Consider the following 17,342-nt stretch of genomic DNA (forward strand, 5'->3'; position numbering starts at 1 on the left):
GGGAGATCTTGACCTATTCAGAATGGGGGAAGGAGGGGTGGCGGGTCAAAGTCAGCTAACACCTCCATCACATTGCAAGTGGAGAAAGGTCGTTTCAAGGAGCTTCTTCCATGCACTGAGAGGCTTTGCTGGGAAGGGTGTATTCACATAGTAACTCACCAGGCATTAGTGGATCAATGCTAGGGCTGGGGCTAAAGTGAAGTCCCGCAGTAGGCCTGAGGCAGGGAATTCAGATGCTGACTTTGAGACTCTCAGATACATCCCTGAACATCAGGTTATGGGTTGTAAGGGCCCACAGGAAGACTCTGTTCCCAGTGAATAAGCAGATGTGGCTAAGCTAAGCCACAGGAATGTGGTGCCTTGCTTCTGGAGACTGTGCTGCAGAAGGTCCAATGATCAAGACAGGAAGGGTGAGTAGTTTGCCACATTCAGTTACAATCCCCTCATTCTGACTTTCCCAGCGTTCCACAGCACCACACTCCTCAGGCCAACATAATTTGAAAGTGCATCCATCTCTTTTCACCTACCACATGCATGGTCCCCTAAAGTAACTGAGTAACACGGTTGCCATACACCTATCTGAAGGAGGTGAAATTTGCGGATACCAGTACCTTGACTTTTGATGATGGTACACACAGTTACTCCTGTAATTCCATGTGTGTTGAGCTGCTTGTTTATCTCTAGCACCTGTGCATTGTAGGGCGTCAAAATCGCAATCTCCTCTGGTTTGATTTTGGCGAAGGTTAACTGCTTCACAATATTCACCTGTACATCAGGCAGAAAACCAGAGACAGCGAACACATGAATATGTAACTTTCAACTCATGGATTACCTAACACCAGTTGTCTTTACCAGACCCAACCCTATTATATAGTATATACTATTAACCATTGCAAGTATTGCTCACGGTAACTGAAGGAGAAAACATCATCCTCAATAAGAGGACCAATTCTTTATCGGGCTCTGAGGTGGTAGCAATGTCCACATTTCTCCATATTTGTTCATAAATAAAGCTCATGGTTAATTTTTGCAGGTTTGTTCCCAAAAACCCTGATATTGTGAGCGCGAATTGTATTTCCATCAACACCCTTTATATTCGGCGTTGTACATTGGATAGGGATTAGGAATGCTATGCATTACCAGAGGATTCAACAGAAATACAACTAGAATAGGGTGACCTCGGTTCAATTCCCGGCTTGGGTCACTGTCTGTATGGAGTTTGCACATTCTCCCTGTGTCTGTGTGGGTTTCCTCCGGGTGCTCCAGTTTCCTCGTACAGTACGAAGATGTGCTGATTAGGTGAATTGGCCATGCTGAATTCTCCCTCAGTGTACCCAAGCAGACACCGGAGTGTGACGAGTAGGGGATTTTCACAGTAACGTCATTGCAGTGTGAATGTAAGTCTACTTGTGATTAATAAATAAACTATAAAACTTTTTAACTAAATTAATAAAGAATGGGAAACAATTTCTGAGTTTTTTTTACCCGATATTAAAAGTGTTATTGTCGTGCAGATACCCTGCAATATGCATACAACCCTGGAATAGCAATTATATTTTTAATTGTAGGGTTTGGCTGCTACAACTAACAGACTTTGCTGTTTCGGGAATTGATTTAGAACATAGAACATAGAAAGCCACAGCACAAACAGGCCCTTCGGCCCACAAGTTGCGCTGATCATATCCCTACCTCTAGGCCTATCTATAGCCCTCAATCCCATTAAATCCCATGTACTCATCCAGAAGTCTCTTAAAAGACCCCAACGAGTTTGCCTCCACCACCACCGACGTCAGCCGATTCCACTCACCCACCACCCTCTGAGTGAAAAACTTACCCCTGACATCTCCTCTGTACCTACCCCCCAGCAGCTTAAACCTGTGTCCTCTCGTAGCAACCATTTCAGCCCTTGGAAATAGCCTCTGAGAGTCTACCCTATCCAGACCTCTCAACATCTTGTAAACCTCTATCAGGTCACCTCTCATCCTTCGTCTCTCCAGGGAGAAGAGACCAAGCTCCCTCAACCTATCCTCATAAGGCATGCCCCCCAATCCAGGCAACATCCTTGTAAATCTCCTCTGCACCCTTTCAATGGCTTCAACATCTTTCCTGTAATGAGGTGACCAGAACAGGGCGCAGTACTCCAAGTGGGGTCTAACCAGGGTCCTATAAAGCTGCAGCATTATCTCCCGACTCCTAAACTCAATCCCTCGATTAATGAAGGCTAGTACGCCGTACGCCTTCTTGACCGCATCCTCCACCTGCGAGGCCGATTTAAGAGTCCTATGGACCCGGACCCCAAGGTCCTTCTGATCCTCTACACTGCTAAGAATGGTACCCTTCATATTATACTGCTGCTTCATCCCATTGGATCTGCCAAAATGGATCACTACACACTTATCCGGGTTGAAGTCCATCTGCCACTTCTCCGCCCAGTCTTGCATTCTATCTATGTCTCGCTGCAACTTCTGACATCCCTCCAAACTATCCACAACACCACCCACCTTGGTGTCATCAGCAAACTTACCAACCCATCCCTCCACTTCCTCATCCAGGTCATTTATGAAAATGACAAACAGCAAGGGTCCCAGAACATGAAGGGCATTAAGCATCTCTCGAGAAGTTGTAAATGCTCATGGAGGATGTATAAGGTTTATAGAACTGTCAAATTATGAAGAAGGGAAGTGCTAGGTGATAAAACTTCACAACATAGGGTGCTATAAAACTTCAAACTGTAGGGTTTCTATGATTTCTATGATCTTTCTATGAACATGTCTGAACAAAGCAGTGTCCTCACAGACACCAGAACAGCTGAGCAGCAAAGAGAAAACTAAAAAAAGAAAAGAAAGACTTGTACTCATATAGTGTTTTCCACAACCACTGGATGTTTTAAAGCACTTTACAACCATTGGAGTACATCATCACTTCAGTTGTGAGAATAGATTGGAGAGGTTGGGACTGTTCTCCTTGGAGAGAAGGCGGCTAAGCGGAGATTTGATAGAGATATTCAAACTCATGAGGGTGCTAGACAGAGTAGATGGAGATAAACTATTACTGCCCATAAAAGGATTAAGGATGAAAGGCCTCCTTCTGTGCCATAAGAATTCTGTGATTCTCTGATCTTGAATTGTAGTCACTGTTATAACATAGGAAACACAGCAACTAATTTGTGCTCTGCAAGCTCCCACAGACAGCAATGTGATAACGACGAGGTAATGTGCTTTTGTGATGTTGATTGAGGGATAAATATTGGACAGGATACCTCCCCTGTTCTTCTTCAAAATTGTACCATGAGATGGGACCTTTTCCTGAGCAGGCAGATGGGACCTTAGTTTAACATTTCAACTGAGTGATAATCCCCGGGACTTGCATGGGGAATCACTAATTGACCCCCTTGTAGGACTTGTTGAATATGAGCTCCCTGATGATTGGTAATTACCTCACCAGGTGGAGCTCATAGACCGAGCCCTTTATAAAACAGGCCTCTGAGTGGGTCTATTATTCTATGGTCCCGGTTGGGACCTGTTTGTGTTCACCACAGGCTTGTGGTTTTGCTTTACTTTATTTTGTGCAATAAAGCATTGTTACTTTACAGCCGACTCCTGGAGTTATTATAATCTGAAAGACAGTGCAATGCCCCTTCAGAGCTGCATTGGAGCACCAGCCTTGATTGTTGTGCCCAAGCCCTCAAGCAGGACTCGAACTCAGAACCTTGTGATTCAGAGGTCAGGGTGCCACCAACAGAACAACAGCTAACATACGTAGACTGAAACGGAATACAGCCAGTGTGGCAGTACACAAATATCTTACACTTCTTTTTGAATAAAGTATACTATACTACCTATAAAACAACTGCTGCCTTTGTAAAAGTAATCACTTCTGAACTCCCCAAATTCGGGCATTTTTTCCAAATATACATTTCAAGAATAGTAAATTGCCCAGAAACTGATAATTCTCAAAGCAAGGGTTACAATACCACTAAATAACAAGGTGAGGTGATGCATTTGCTTCTGGCGTTTTTTTTTGTTCCTCAAATTAGATTGCAAGATAATGTAAATCAATACCCAAAACAACTATTCCACTTAACCTAATTCTTCAAGCTTGGTCCTCCAAAAATCTTCAGTTTATCCAAATTTTCTGCAGCATCTTTCTTATTCCTCACAAAGTTTCACTTGTCCATTATGTCTGTATTTGCCCAACACGTCAAATTTAATATTCTCATCCCTGTGTCAAAATATCTTTGTGGCTTCACTCCTCCTATTTCTTCTTTAAATGATCTTTTCCAGCACCACAACATCAAGCACCAACATCTCTGGACTGGATTTTCGCTGAATATCCAAAATAGCGGATGGACCTGGGATCTGGAAGTTCCACTCCCATATCTGGCAGAAATTATTTTCACCACGTAAGAGTGGGCAGGGGAATGTGACTCCCACATATGGATGGGAAACTGGTTCTCAGCAGGGTCATTTGAACTCAGTGCTGATTTGCTGCATTATCCCACATTAAGGGCATTAAGCATCTCTCGAGAAGTTGTAAATGCTCATGGAGGATGTATAAGGTTTATAGAACTGTCAAAGCTGTCAAGTTATTTAAATGGCAAGCCCTTTAAAAATTCAAAAAGACTGCCTGCTAATGTATGTGAGTAGAAAAAAATCTGATCTAGCAGTTTCAATGCTGTTTGTTGACAATGGCTAAGTACTATCATTATAGCATTGTTAATGCTCGATTGCTTTCCATAACCTATCATTATCACAACATGGGCTATAAGTTCACAGTTTGATTGATAGCTCCAAAGGATTATTAAAGGATTAGTTATCTTTGGCGTAGGATTGGGAATACATATGTTTGTTTTTATAAGTACTTAAAGGGGTCCAAATGTATTGATTGGGCTTTCATGAATAACTTTTTTTAATATTGAGGTCTGTAAGGCACTGTGGCACAGTGGTAGCACTGCTGCCTCACAGCACCAGTGACCCAGGTTCAATTTTGACCTTGGATGAACGTCTGTGTGGAGTTTGCACATTCTCCCCATGTCAGCATGGGTTTCCTCTGGGTGCTCCGGATTCTCCCCACACTTCAAAGATGTGCGAGTTAGGTTGATTAGCTATACTAAATTTCCCCTTAGTGTCAGGGTGATTAGCAGGGTAAATATGTGGGGTTACAGGGATAGAGCCTGGGTGGGATTGTTATCAGTGGTCCGAATGGCCTCCTTCCATACTGTAAGGATTCTATTTTTTATTTTTTTAAATCTAAGCATTAGGTCTGCTCATGTTGGATACAGGATCAGTTGGCATGGAGGGTGTAAGGGCAAATGCTGCTTGGTGTTGGGTATTGGTTAGCACTAAATTGATATTGGGGCTATAAAGAACCAGGGGAAGGGTGGGAGGTCATCAGTTGGCAATAAGTTGGCATGGGGCTATAAGGGCTATGGGATGGATGGGGGGCTTGGGTTGGCATGAAGGGTATGAGAGGCCATCAGTGGTAAGCAGGGGTTGGGATTAATTGGCATGCAGCATGAGTGGAAGATTAAAGGGATGTGGGGGCTGAGGACTAGAGGGCCTAATGTTTAATGTAAGAACACAAATGGGACAATGTCCCAGAGAACTATGGCACTTGGCGTCCTGTAGTTCCCTCTGATCTCCATCTGGAGGTGGCAGACTCATATCCATCCCACACCTTTCCCGCCAGAATGAAGATGGGACATTTTTTCCGGAGCCAGGTACAAGAAGCCTGGAAATTTCCCAATTTGTCCTGCCTACCTCAGGAGCAAAAGCCCAGACATTTATGAAATGCTTTGGAATGCCAACGTTGCTATATAAAAGTTGCTATATCATTGCAACCTGTCAGAAAGATAGGTTGGTTCATGCACTACCTAGTTTGCAAGATCTGCGAATTTGTTGATAAATTGTAAAACAATGGGTGGGATTTTCGTCCCTGTTCACGGTGTGCTTCGTGGCAGCGGGAGGTGGTGTGCCGCTCACTAACAGTGGGATCTTATGGTTCTGCCATTATCAACGGGATATCACATTGAATTAACCCCTCTTCTCCGAGGAACCCATGGCAGGGGTGCGCTGTCAATGGGACCATAAGATCTCGCTGGCGTAAATGGCAGCAAGACTTTGGCATAAACGTTGGTTCAGAAAAGTAGTTTGGTCCTTAAAGAAAGTAGTCTTGGCGTGCAAAAAGCCACTTTGACCGAGAACCATTCAGGGCCCCTTCAACTACAGGTTAAGAAGTTGTGAAAGAAAATTATAGTTAGTAGTAAGCAACCTACGTATCTTAAAGAAGAATATTAAAGAGTAATTTTTTTGCTTATAAATAAAAAATGTATTTTATAACTGTAATATAAACAAAATTTAATTGGAAAACAGAAAAATGAATAATATTCAAAGAATGGACAACCCCAAACAAAATTCTTTATGAGTTACCAGGTTATACCTCTACACAGGTTTTCTAAGACATTATCTTCACAATATAATAATGACTTATGACTCACCGCTTTTTCAGCCTCCAGCCTGTTTGCTCTAGAATTCTCATTTCCCTCTTCAGTCGAAACCATCAAACAAATTTCATTTCCCAGCACATGTCCAAAGATTACTGGGCAAATCCTCTTCCCACGGTGACAGAAGACAGGGTGTCGTGAAATCAAAGGATCAGTTTTCAGTTTCCCATCATAAAATCTTTTAGAGGGAAACTCGCAAATTTCTTGGTGCTAAAAAATAAATAATAAACTTCAATTTTAATATTTTTACAAGTAGTGAAAAACTGTGCACATTTATACAGAAGTTCACACCAAGAAAATACAGAGCCAAAAGGGCCATTCAACCTATTTGTTCAGGCATAACATAAACAAACTGTGGTTTACAAAATTCCTCCCGCTGGCAATTACTTGTACTCAACCCAAATCTTTCATTATAATACTTTAATGGAAGAAAGTTTACTTTCGAGGTAAATAGCCATGGGTAAATTTTCCAAGCACAGAATTTTCAGTATTAAATTATTTCAGAAAATAAGTCAAAAGTAGCTAAACAATTTGCCAGTTTGCATCTGGTGTTCACTCAGTGATAAATGTTTAAATAATTCCGCAATATTTCACTTTTGTTTCCATCGACGCTCATTTTTTAAAATTAAAAAATAATTTGAAGTTTATTTATTAGTTCACAAGTAGGCATACATTAACACTGCAATGAAGTTACTGTGAAAATCCCCGAGTCGCCACACTCCAGCACCTGTTCAGGTACACTGAGGGAGAATTTTGCATGGCTAATGCACCTAACCAACACGTCTTTCAGACTGTGAGAGGAAACCGGAGCACACGGAGGAAAGCCATGCAGACATGGGGAAAATATGCAGACTCGCACAGACAATGGCCCAAGCAGGGAACCGAACACAGGTCCCTGGTGCTGTGAGGCATCAGTGTTAACCACTATGCAACCGTGCCACCCCATTTTGTGAGGAAATCAATAGTTTGCAAGCTATTGCCTGCACTGACCTGATTTCAAAGCATGTGTTTTTTGGAGACAGTTCCTAGTTGTAAGAGAAATCATATTCCCGGTTTCTGGGAAGGGTTTGTAAATTGAAATTCCTGGCTGTGACTTCAAATTTTTTGGAAATCAGCCTATGGCTTAGGTTGTCAAGGAAAGAGAAACAGGGGAAAAAGACAGGCCTTGAGGTCAAATTTCAGCCTGTGGTCAGAACAGGCTGTGCTCTTAAAGTCCATTTTTTTTAGCAGACAGAGAATGGCACAGTGGCTGTGAAAGTGTGAACTTAAGACAACTAAGGTAGAATAAAGTCATGGCAGAGCTATGGAAGGAGACCAAAAATGCTGATTCCGGAAGCAGCACCGTGAAGGACCCGGAAAAGCGTGCCTCTTGGTGGAAATTGTACCTGTGGGCCCTGAGGATGATAATACTGCTGTTGCCCGGGACTTCAGGCCTAATTCCTGTGTGATTAAAATACCTGAAATAAAATACTTGAAACAGAGTTTTGTGAAACTCCAAGGCTGAGATTGGTGCAATATATGCTAAAGGGGCTGCCAGAGAAAACTGTGAGATCCTTCATTGTTGTATGCTCTATTTAAAATTATAATCAAGCATCAATGTTCATTGAACATAGCCCTCAAAAAGTGATATCTCTACGCCAAGATGCCTGTAGAACAGAGTTGCATATGGTGCCCCAGAAGAAGAATCTGAAGGAAAAGGTTTCTACAGAATACAATTTGCCCGTTAATTCATGTTTAATTTATGTTGATTTTGGTTTGATTTTTATAGAATTTTTAAAAAAGTGTAATGATATTCATTGGTTTATTTCATTGGGATTATTTTGTGAAGTTCGGTTCCTTTATGTTATTGGTCACCACGGGGACCAGAACAAATTTTATTTAGTATTAAGTGATGCATTGCTAGCATCTGGGCAACTAATACTTACCATCCGATACTGCACATCAAGCATCACTGCTCGTTGAACATGGCGTTCAAATAGTGATCTCTCCATGCCCAGACGCCTGCAGAACTCATTTTTCATAATGGGCCGGAGTTGCTTATGGTCTCCCAGAAGGACAATCTGAAAGGAAACGCACAAATTAAAGCAATCAAACTTAAGTAGACTTTGATTTCTTCCATAAAAGCAAAATACTGCAGATGCTGGAATCTGAAACAAAAGCAAAAAATGCTGGAAAACCTCAGCAGGTCTGACAGCTTCTATACAGTTTATTGCACTGGCATTACAGTTGTAAAATCCTTCCTGTTTGCCTGAAGAGTGGCACGGTGGCACAGTGGTTAGCATCGCTGCCTCACATAACCAGGGACCCTGGTTCAATTCCAGCCTCAGGTGACTATCTGTGTGGAGTTTGCACATTCTCCCTATGTCTGCGTGGGTTTCCTCTTGGTGCTCCAGTTTCCTTCCACAGTCCAAAGATGTGGGGGTTAGGTTGATTGGCCATGATATATTGACCCTTAGTGTCAAGAAATTGTCACGGTAAATATGTGGGGTTACAGGTATAGGGCCTGGGTGGAATAATGGTCGGTACAGACTCGATGGGCCGAATGGCCTCCTTCTGTACTGTAGGGATTCTATGAAGACTTCTATGAATGTCTGCTATGCACTGTAACACAGTGATCCAATACACGTAAGGCACAGGGACAGGAAAATCTATACCACGTGTTAGGTTACTGGAATTATTAAGTTGAAGCTTATCCTAACCTAGTACAGAACCTAGCAAGAGACACCAAACCAATTACTGGGCCCCTTCAATAAACTTCTGGGAGACATTGAGATTAAGTTTTTTTTTAAACAGTTGACTACCTTTTTTTTCTGTTTTTTTCATTGTCAAGAGTAATGTCATCTGAAAAATATTGTCTAATGTTTAAAAACAGACAAGGGTGATATTGCAAAAGAATAATGGCAGACTTTTAAAATTATTTTTTAACAATCTCCTCAGTAGAGCAGGAGGATATTACATAGCAACAGAGTAAAAGACAGGCAGATGAAGAAACTTAAAGCGATTAGTAAGCCAACATGGATTTGTAGAAGGTAGATCATGTCTAGTAATGCAGCAGGTTTCAACAAACAGAAAAGATACCAAAAGAGAAAATGCTGGAAAATCTCAGCAGGTCTGGCAGCAACTGTAAGGAGAGAAAAGAGCTGACGTTTCGAGTCCAGATGACCCTTTGTCAAAGCTAAAAGGCACAGAAATTGGGAGATATTTATGCTGTAGTATGAGGGAATGAATGATGAGTCATAGCCACAAAAACAAGGGGAAAGGCTGCTCATGGCAGGCCATAGAGAGAATAGAAGGTGTGAAAGGCCAAACGGCAGAGAAGCTGAAATCAGAGTGTAAGCTGTGACAGATGAAGATGTGGAAGGGAGGGGGGAAATGGTGGGAGAGAGGTAAAATTGAGAAAAAGGGGGAAAAGGGAAACAAAGGGGGAAGGAAAAGGTAAGAAAAGGGGGATAAAATAAGGGGAAAGAAGAAAAATAAAGAAAGACAATAAAGAAATAAAAGGTAGAGAACAGTTAAAAATTAAATAAAATGAAAACTAAGAGGTCAAGGTGGGGGTAGAACTAATCATCTGAAGTTGTTGAATTCGATGTTGAGACCGGAAGGCTGTAAAGTGCCTAGCCGGAAGATGAGATGCTGTTCCTCCAGTTTGCATTGAGCTTCAATGGAACATTGCAGCAAGCCAAGGACAGACATGTGGGTCTTGTAAGGCATCGAATGATATGAAAGATGAAATGAAACTGGGGACAGGGACAGCTTTGAGAGAGAGTGATCTTGTTCAGGCGTTGAAACAGAAAAGATAAATTAAACTGAGCTTTGCTGAAGAGATAAAAAAGAAACTGCACCATCCAACTCAAAATCCACATGTCATCACCCTGAGCCTTGAAGTTCCCAAATCTTATCCTGTTGACTGAAGCAGGACAAGTGACTTGCAGATCCCTAGGTCAAAAGTAATTAAATTACAACATTTGAATATTTTTTATTTGCAGCAGTTTTATTGTAAATTAATTTGAAACTTTATTTTAAAAATGTATTTTTTTAAAAACTACTGTGATGTGAGTATGCCTTTGAGAAATGTTTTTAATCATGTTCTCTGCAGTTTGTGAGCAAGTTCTGTTTTTTCCATTGTGGCACCGGCTGCCCGATTAGATGTCTTTTTATTGCTGTTTAAATGTGGTTTTGTTTAATTTTACTCTGGGTCTAATGTAGTTTCTGGGATTTTTATGACCCCTGAATTGGTGGAGAAAGAACAATGGAAAAGTCAAATGCCTTTGGACAGTATTTCTTTAAGTTTCACTTTCAGTTTGGACTGCTGGCTGCTGTTTTAGTTAGAAGGTGTTTTACTTTTAGGCTAGATATGATGTTCTGTCTCCCTCTCCCTGTTGTTTTGGTAAGCCGTTCTGACTTTAAGCTTGTCTGTGTGTGTGTCAAGAAAAAGGCAGAATCCAACAGCATCACATGAGCATCCTTGTTTTCTGTGTTAAACCTGTGGAAGGTGTATATTTATAAGGAGCTTTGTTGCATTGGAACAGTATTGAGTTGTTAAGGTTTATACGATATCATGGTTGTTTTTTTTCTTGTTTGTATTTGGTAAAAGCTATTGCTGATTTTTTTTCTATGTGTTAACTGTATTTTTAAATAAACTTTGTTTGCTAAAAGCTCCCTAGTGGATCATTTGAATCATACCTGCAGTGAAAAATAGTGGCTTGAGTTTTACCGGCACTCCCACCCCAAAATTGTGGCAGGCTAGGTTTGCAGAACGGCATTCTCCATTGGCCTCGGGCGGGACCTTACAAGCCTCGGGCAGGCGAGGCGGTAAAATTCCAGCAAGTATGTTTACCCAAGCCAAATTCAAATAGCAAATCTTATGATCCAGGCGGACTTCATAAAACACTTTGGAGTTTCTGACCTGGATTATAACACTTATTTGGGTCTGAAAATCTGCCAGGTCCACAAATCGCTGTAAAATGAACAAAAGTGGGATGTGGGGGTGATGATGGGCCATCACTTACACTGCCTTGGTTGACATTCCTGGCACAGATCAGGAACATATCAACAGGGAAATACTTCTAATAAAAAAAGTGTCAAATGTTTAGTTACTTCCTCAAAGAACTCGCGAAGGTTTTGCTGCAATATTTTAAAAGTATTGCAGCAAAACCTACGTGAATTCGTTGAGGAAGTTACTAAACATGTGACACTTTTTTTTTACCACTTTATTTACTTCCTCAATCACATTCCCCTCAGGGAGAGAAATCTGGAAAGACCAGTCCTGGCTCACAGGAACAAGACTGACTTGAATCTGCGCACCATTACATTCTCCTAGTTAAAAAGATATTTCAAAATTGATGGTACGGAATCAATTGCTAAAGATATTTTGGAGCAAAATCACTTCAACTTACCTGATTTGCATGTTTATGTGCGACAATAGGGATTAATAATTCTGGTTCCGTACACATGGCACTCTCATCCACCAATATTTGCTGCACACTCAACTGTTTTAGTAAATAGCCAGAAGAAGTGGCACATGTGCAAAGGATGACGTCATGACGTTTAAGTTCATAGATCCGTGCTTTGCTGAGCAATTTCTTGTATCTAGGAAATTATGCCAACAGTTAGACTGAATTTTGCAGATTATGGTCATCTCCCTTAATTTCAACAGAAGACACAGGGAAACTCCAGAAAACAACAGAGCAGGAGACCCTGAAAGAAATTCACTCCTATGTGTTGTCTCCAATATCTTAGATAGCAGCAATTTAAGTATATATATATATGTCTATATAGATATAAATACACACACATATATATATATATTCTCCAGTTGTTCAATCTTTTAACACTGGGGAGGCGATGGCATAATGGTATTGTCGCTAGACTGGTACTCCAGATTTTCAGGGTAATCCTCTGAAGACCCAGGTTCAAATCCCACCATGGCAGATGGTGAAAAGAACAATACAGCACAGGAACAGGCCCTTCGGCCCTCCAAGCCCGTGCCGCTCCCTGGTCCAAACTAGACCATTCTTTTGTATCCCTCCATTCCCACTCCGTTCATGTGGCTATCTAGATAAGTCTTAAACGTTCCCAGTGTGTCCACCTCCACCACCTTGCCCGCCAGCGCATTCCAGGCCCCCAACACCCTCTGTGTAAAATACGTCCTTCTGATATCCGTGTTAAACCTCCCCCCCTCACCTTGAACCTATGACCCCTCGTGAACGTCACCACTGACCTGGGAAAAAGCTTCCCACCGTTCACCGTATCTATGCCTTTCATAATTTCATACACCTCTATTAGGTCACCCCTCATCCTCCGTCTTTCTGAACTTAAAATCTGAACTTAAAAATCTAATGATGACCATGAAACAATTTGTCGTAAAAACTCGCCTGGTTCACTAATGTCCTTTAGGGAAGGAAATCTGCCATCCTGACCAGGTCTGGCTTACATGTGACTCCAGATCCACAGCAATGTAGTTGATTCTTAAAATGCCCTCAGCGATGCCCACATCCCATGAATGAATTTTAAAAAAACATGAGCTGGAAAGCCAAAGAAGAGACTTCTGCCATAGGATCCAAATAACAAACATCACTGCCTACTATTGAGAAACTCACTGAAAAAGTATGTAACCAATTGATCCAAGTCCTTAACTAAAAAGATAAAACGTCAACTGGGAAGTCCCAAACTCTTTTGCAATAATCTGAAAATTCTGATTACCAGCTTTAAGGCATCACAGTTCAAATCACCAATGTCAGAATAGTGTCAGCATCATGCAATTTACAAAATAGCATTTCATTGCCAACGGGGAAAGCTCCTCTTAATGGTAATCAGTATGAAAGAAATCACATTGTGGTGGGTAGTAAATCAGATCAGCACTCAGGTACATGCTTTGTAAAATACTCAATGGAAACACAGATGGAGCTGCACATAGGACAGTAGTTAGGACAATACTAAGCTTTTCATATACATTATATCAACTCTCGATGCATGCCTTTTTAGCTGAAAATTAGAAAAATGTCATGCACCTTCTAAAAGCAATATATTAATGATTGTTCTAGTAGTCTAATAATCCAGCAAGTTTCAGCAAACAGAAAGGATAAATTAAACCTTAGCTTCAATGAAGAGGTAAAGAAGAAACTGCACCATCCAACTCAAAACCCACATGTCATCACCCGATGGCTCAAACTTCTCAAATCTTATCCTATTGACTGAAGCAGGACAATTGACTTAAAGATCTCTACATTGAAAGTAATTAAATTACAACATCTTTTCATCGCAGCAGTTTTATTATAAATTAATTTGACACTTTATTTTCAAACAAACTTCTAGAAGTGTCCTAAATATATTCATAAAATTTTTGATTTTGATGTGATTTGATTTATTATTGTCACATGTATTAACATACAGTGAAAAGTATTGTTTCTTGCGCGTTATACAGACAAAACATACCGTTCACAGAGAAGGAAACGAGAGAGTGCAGAATGTAGTGTTACAGTCATAGCTAGGGTGTAGAGAAAGATCAACTTAATGCAAGGTAAGTCCATTCAAAAGTCTGACAGCACCAGGGAAGAAGCTGTTCTTGAGTCGGTTGGTACGTGACCTCAGACTTTTGTATCTTTCCCGAAGGAAGAAGGTGGAAGAGAGAATGTCCGAGGTGCGTGGGGTCCTTAATTACGCTGGCTGCTTTGCCGAGGCAGTGGAAAGTGTAGACTGAGTCAATGGATGAGAGGCTGGTTTGCGTGATGGATTGGGCTACATTCATGACCTTTTGTAGCTCCTTGCAGTCTTGGGCAGAGCAGGAGCCATACCAAGCTGTGATACAACCAAAATCAACAGAACAGTTCTGCTTCTCCCAATCAGTGTGACAAATAAAATCTCCTATGGTAACCATATGATTTTTTGCCACAAAAATATTCTTCCTCCCTGCCTCCATTCCATCATTCCTATCAGAAAGTCTGTAGACAACATCTACCCAGAGTCTTACATTTCACCTTATTTCCACACATCCTATTTCCAATGCTCTGCTTTTGACTTTGTAAATACATTTATATATATATTATATATTGTCCTTCTCCATTCACAATTCCCCTGTCTTTTCTAAGGAATTTATAATTTGGAATATTTAGCTGCCAATCATGTCCAGCTTGTAGCCAGGTCTCTGGCAATGGCTACTAAACTTTAAGATGAACTTAACCTTCGTGTTCACCTGTTTTATTCCTCGAGCTGCATGCATTTGTGTATAGAATTCATATTTGGGTAACTGTCTCCACCCTGCTGACACGTTCTGTTTTATTCCTTTTTTCTCACACTCATTTAACGCCTTGAACATTCTCCTCAAACTAGTTTAAGCGCAGAATCCTCTGGACTTAATCCATTGGAACAGTGGGACAACTTTTAGGTCAAGGATCCAATTTATGATTGCAGATGGCTTGTTAACTAACCATGGCTCTTTAACTCAGTCTTGGCATCCCACCTCCAGGTCGCCCAAACAGTTAGGGAGGTCGGGCGGGATGGCACATCCATTCTGTCAAAAGAAGGATTTCTGATTAAAGGGACCATGGGCCAGAATGTGAGCCAGAATTCTCCAGCCATTCCACCCACTCCCCACCCACCACCCACCACCCCCCTTCCCACCCCCACCACCACTGCCAGCGAGGACTTAGAATTTGGGGCTCAGCCAAATCTCTATTCACTGCAGCAGGACGGGAGAATCCCAGCTGAGGGCCAGATCAGAAAATCCTGCTCATAGATTTTTTTGAGGAATAGACAGAAGATCCTGGAAAGCTGTTAAGATCATGGACCTTAGAAGGCTTGACAGGTAAGTGGAGTAAGACTATCAGGTGCCAAACACACCCTCTGACTTTCTCAACATTTTCCTGCACCGCAATCCCCACAGCAATATACTTTACAGCTCTATTCACTGTTCTCTCCGCAGGCACCTCATACCTTTACCTGAGCAGTCAATACTCACACTCACCCTCATCCTATTGTCTTCTTACACCAATGCCTCAATCACCCTCCACAAGCGTTATCCTCCCCTTTCTTTATACAAGCCATTTCGAACACTCATACTTCTCTCTTTTCTATCCATCCAAGAGAAGAGAGAATACAACTTGGCAGGAGCCAGAGGCCTGGGGGCTATGGGTCCTCCAGTGGCAGGCACCTTGTTAACCATTAGCAACGTGTGCCTTCCTGCTCCACTGAAAAAGGGGTCTTGTTAAAGGAAGTTGCAGGTGTCAGTAGTGACTTGCCTTGAGAGCCTGAGCCTCTTGAGGCATTAAAGCTCAGAGATATCAGGAGATCCTCTGTCTGTAGACCCTATGTTTGGAATCCCACATCCTTCCAGCTGGATCTCAGTGTCCATCCCTTTGCCCTCGGCGGGGGTGGGGGGGCATGAGGCTGAAGAGATCGCAACTGCTGCTGCTCCTGGTGTTGCTGTGACTTTCACTTTTTTTTCTCAGCAGGGACAGAAAGTGGCTGTTCCCATGCCATGGTGAAGAAGGCCAGCTGGACAGTGTGGCTGAAGGTGAGTGAAGTGCAAGGCCAGTGAAGTGACTTCCAAGAAGACTGTGATCACCTGTCAAGCAGTGAAGTACTCTGAGTGCAGAAGTACTTCAAACAACAGTCTCCCAATTGGTCATAGCTGGAGCTCTTGCGTATAATTTATCAAACCCTTCACAACTTGACAATTTCACTGAAGAAATTGTGTACTCACTTCTGTGACCCTGGCAGGCTACTGACAGGTCACTGGATGGAAAATCCAGAAACAAAGATTAAAACAGCCTTTAATTTGCCTTTTTTTAGTGATCTGACAGATGGTTCTCTACAAACCTTCAAGCCTGCCCCACAGAAACCTAAAATAGGGCAGGATTCCAAGCTGACATCAATTTCAGGAGACTTAATTCCCCAGATCCATGCAAATCCGTCTCCCCTTGCCAAGGAAAATTCCCTCTTAAATCTATCATCACTACAAAAGGTCGTGAATGTAGCCCAATCCATCACGCAAACCAGCCTCCCATCCAGTGACTCTGTCTGCACTTCCTGCTGCCTCGGAAAGCAGCCAGCATAATTAAGGACCTCACGCACCCTGGACATTCTCTCTTCCATCTTGTTCCGTTGAGAAAAAGATACAAAAGTCTGAGGTAACGTACGAACCAACTCAAGAACAGCTTCTTCCCTACTGCCATCAGACGTTTGAATGGACCTACCTCGCACTAAGTTGATCTTCCTCTACACCTAGCTATGACTGTAACACTACATTCTGTACTCACTCCTTTCCTTTTCTATTTATGATTTGCTTTGTCTGTATAGCATGCAAGAAACAATACTTTTCACTGTATACTAATACACATGACAACAATAAATCAAATCAAATCAATTACTCTTTCTTCAAGGATATAGATTCCTCTTCGGTTTACATAAAGAGTATCCAATCTGCACAGCCTTCTCTGATTCTGAAAGTGATGGCAGGAATCTATAGTTTCCCCCTTTCTGTACCATTCATTCATTCTGACATTGAGAATGCTAATCATTCTCATCCAGCATGTGGCAGCAAGAGACGCCCAGAGATTAGTTTCTTGGAGATTCCACCCTCAAGTCTAGAAATTTGAAACCCCACAAGAGTGTTACTTTATAGCAAGTAGGAGCTACCTGTAGAAATGATAGAGTAAAGAAAAATCCACAGATAATATATCATTTTTTTCTGACTTACTTATCTATTTCCGTTTCTGACGTTATTGTCCTATTTTGAATCTGTGCATCATATGCTTTGATTTCTATTGCGTAAGGATTTGAAGGTTCCCGGATTTTGTAATGTAGCGTTATTGGCCTGCAACAGAAAATACACCACAAGATT

General features: G+C 41.7%; 1 protein-coding gene across 1 annotated transcript in view; it reads right to left on the reverse strand.

The window, feature by feature from the left end:
* helz2a (helicase with zinc finger 2a) overlaps window positions 1–17,342 on the reverse strand; it is a 100,475-nt gene that overhangs the window by 11,298 nt on the left and 71,835 nt on the right. Inside the window, exons 14-18 of the mRNA XM_078236486.1 lie at window positions 17,199–17,315; window positions 11,899–12,091; window positions 8,428–8,562; window positions 6,497–6,712; window positions 612–765 (exon numbers count right to left, since the gene is read on the reverse strand). Of these exons, the coding sequence (XP_078092612.1) occupies window positions 612–765; window positions 6,497–6,712; window positions 8,428–8,562; window positions 11,899–12,091; window positions 17,199–17,315 (815 nt within the window). The remainder of the gene's footprint in view (window positions 1–611; window positions 766–6,496; window positions 6,713–8,427; window positions 8,563–11,898; window positions 12,092–17,198; window positions 17,316–17,342) is intronic.

This window comes from Mustelus asterias, chromosome 20, assembly GCF_964213995.1.
Source record: "Mustelus asterias chromosome 20, sMusAst1.hap1.1, whole genome shotgun sequence".
NCBI lineage: Eukaryota > Metazoa > Chordata > Chondrichthyes > Carcharhiniformes > Triakidae > Mustelus > Mustelus asterias.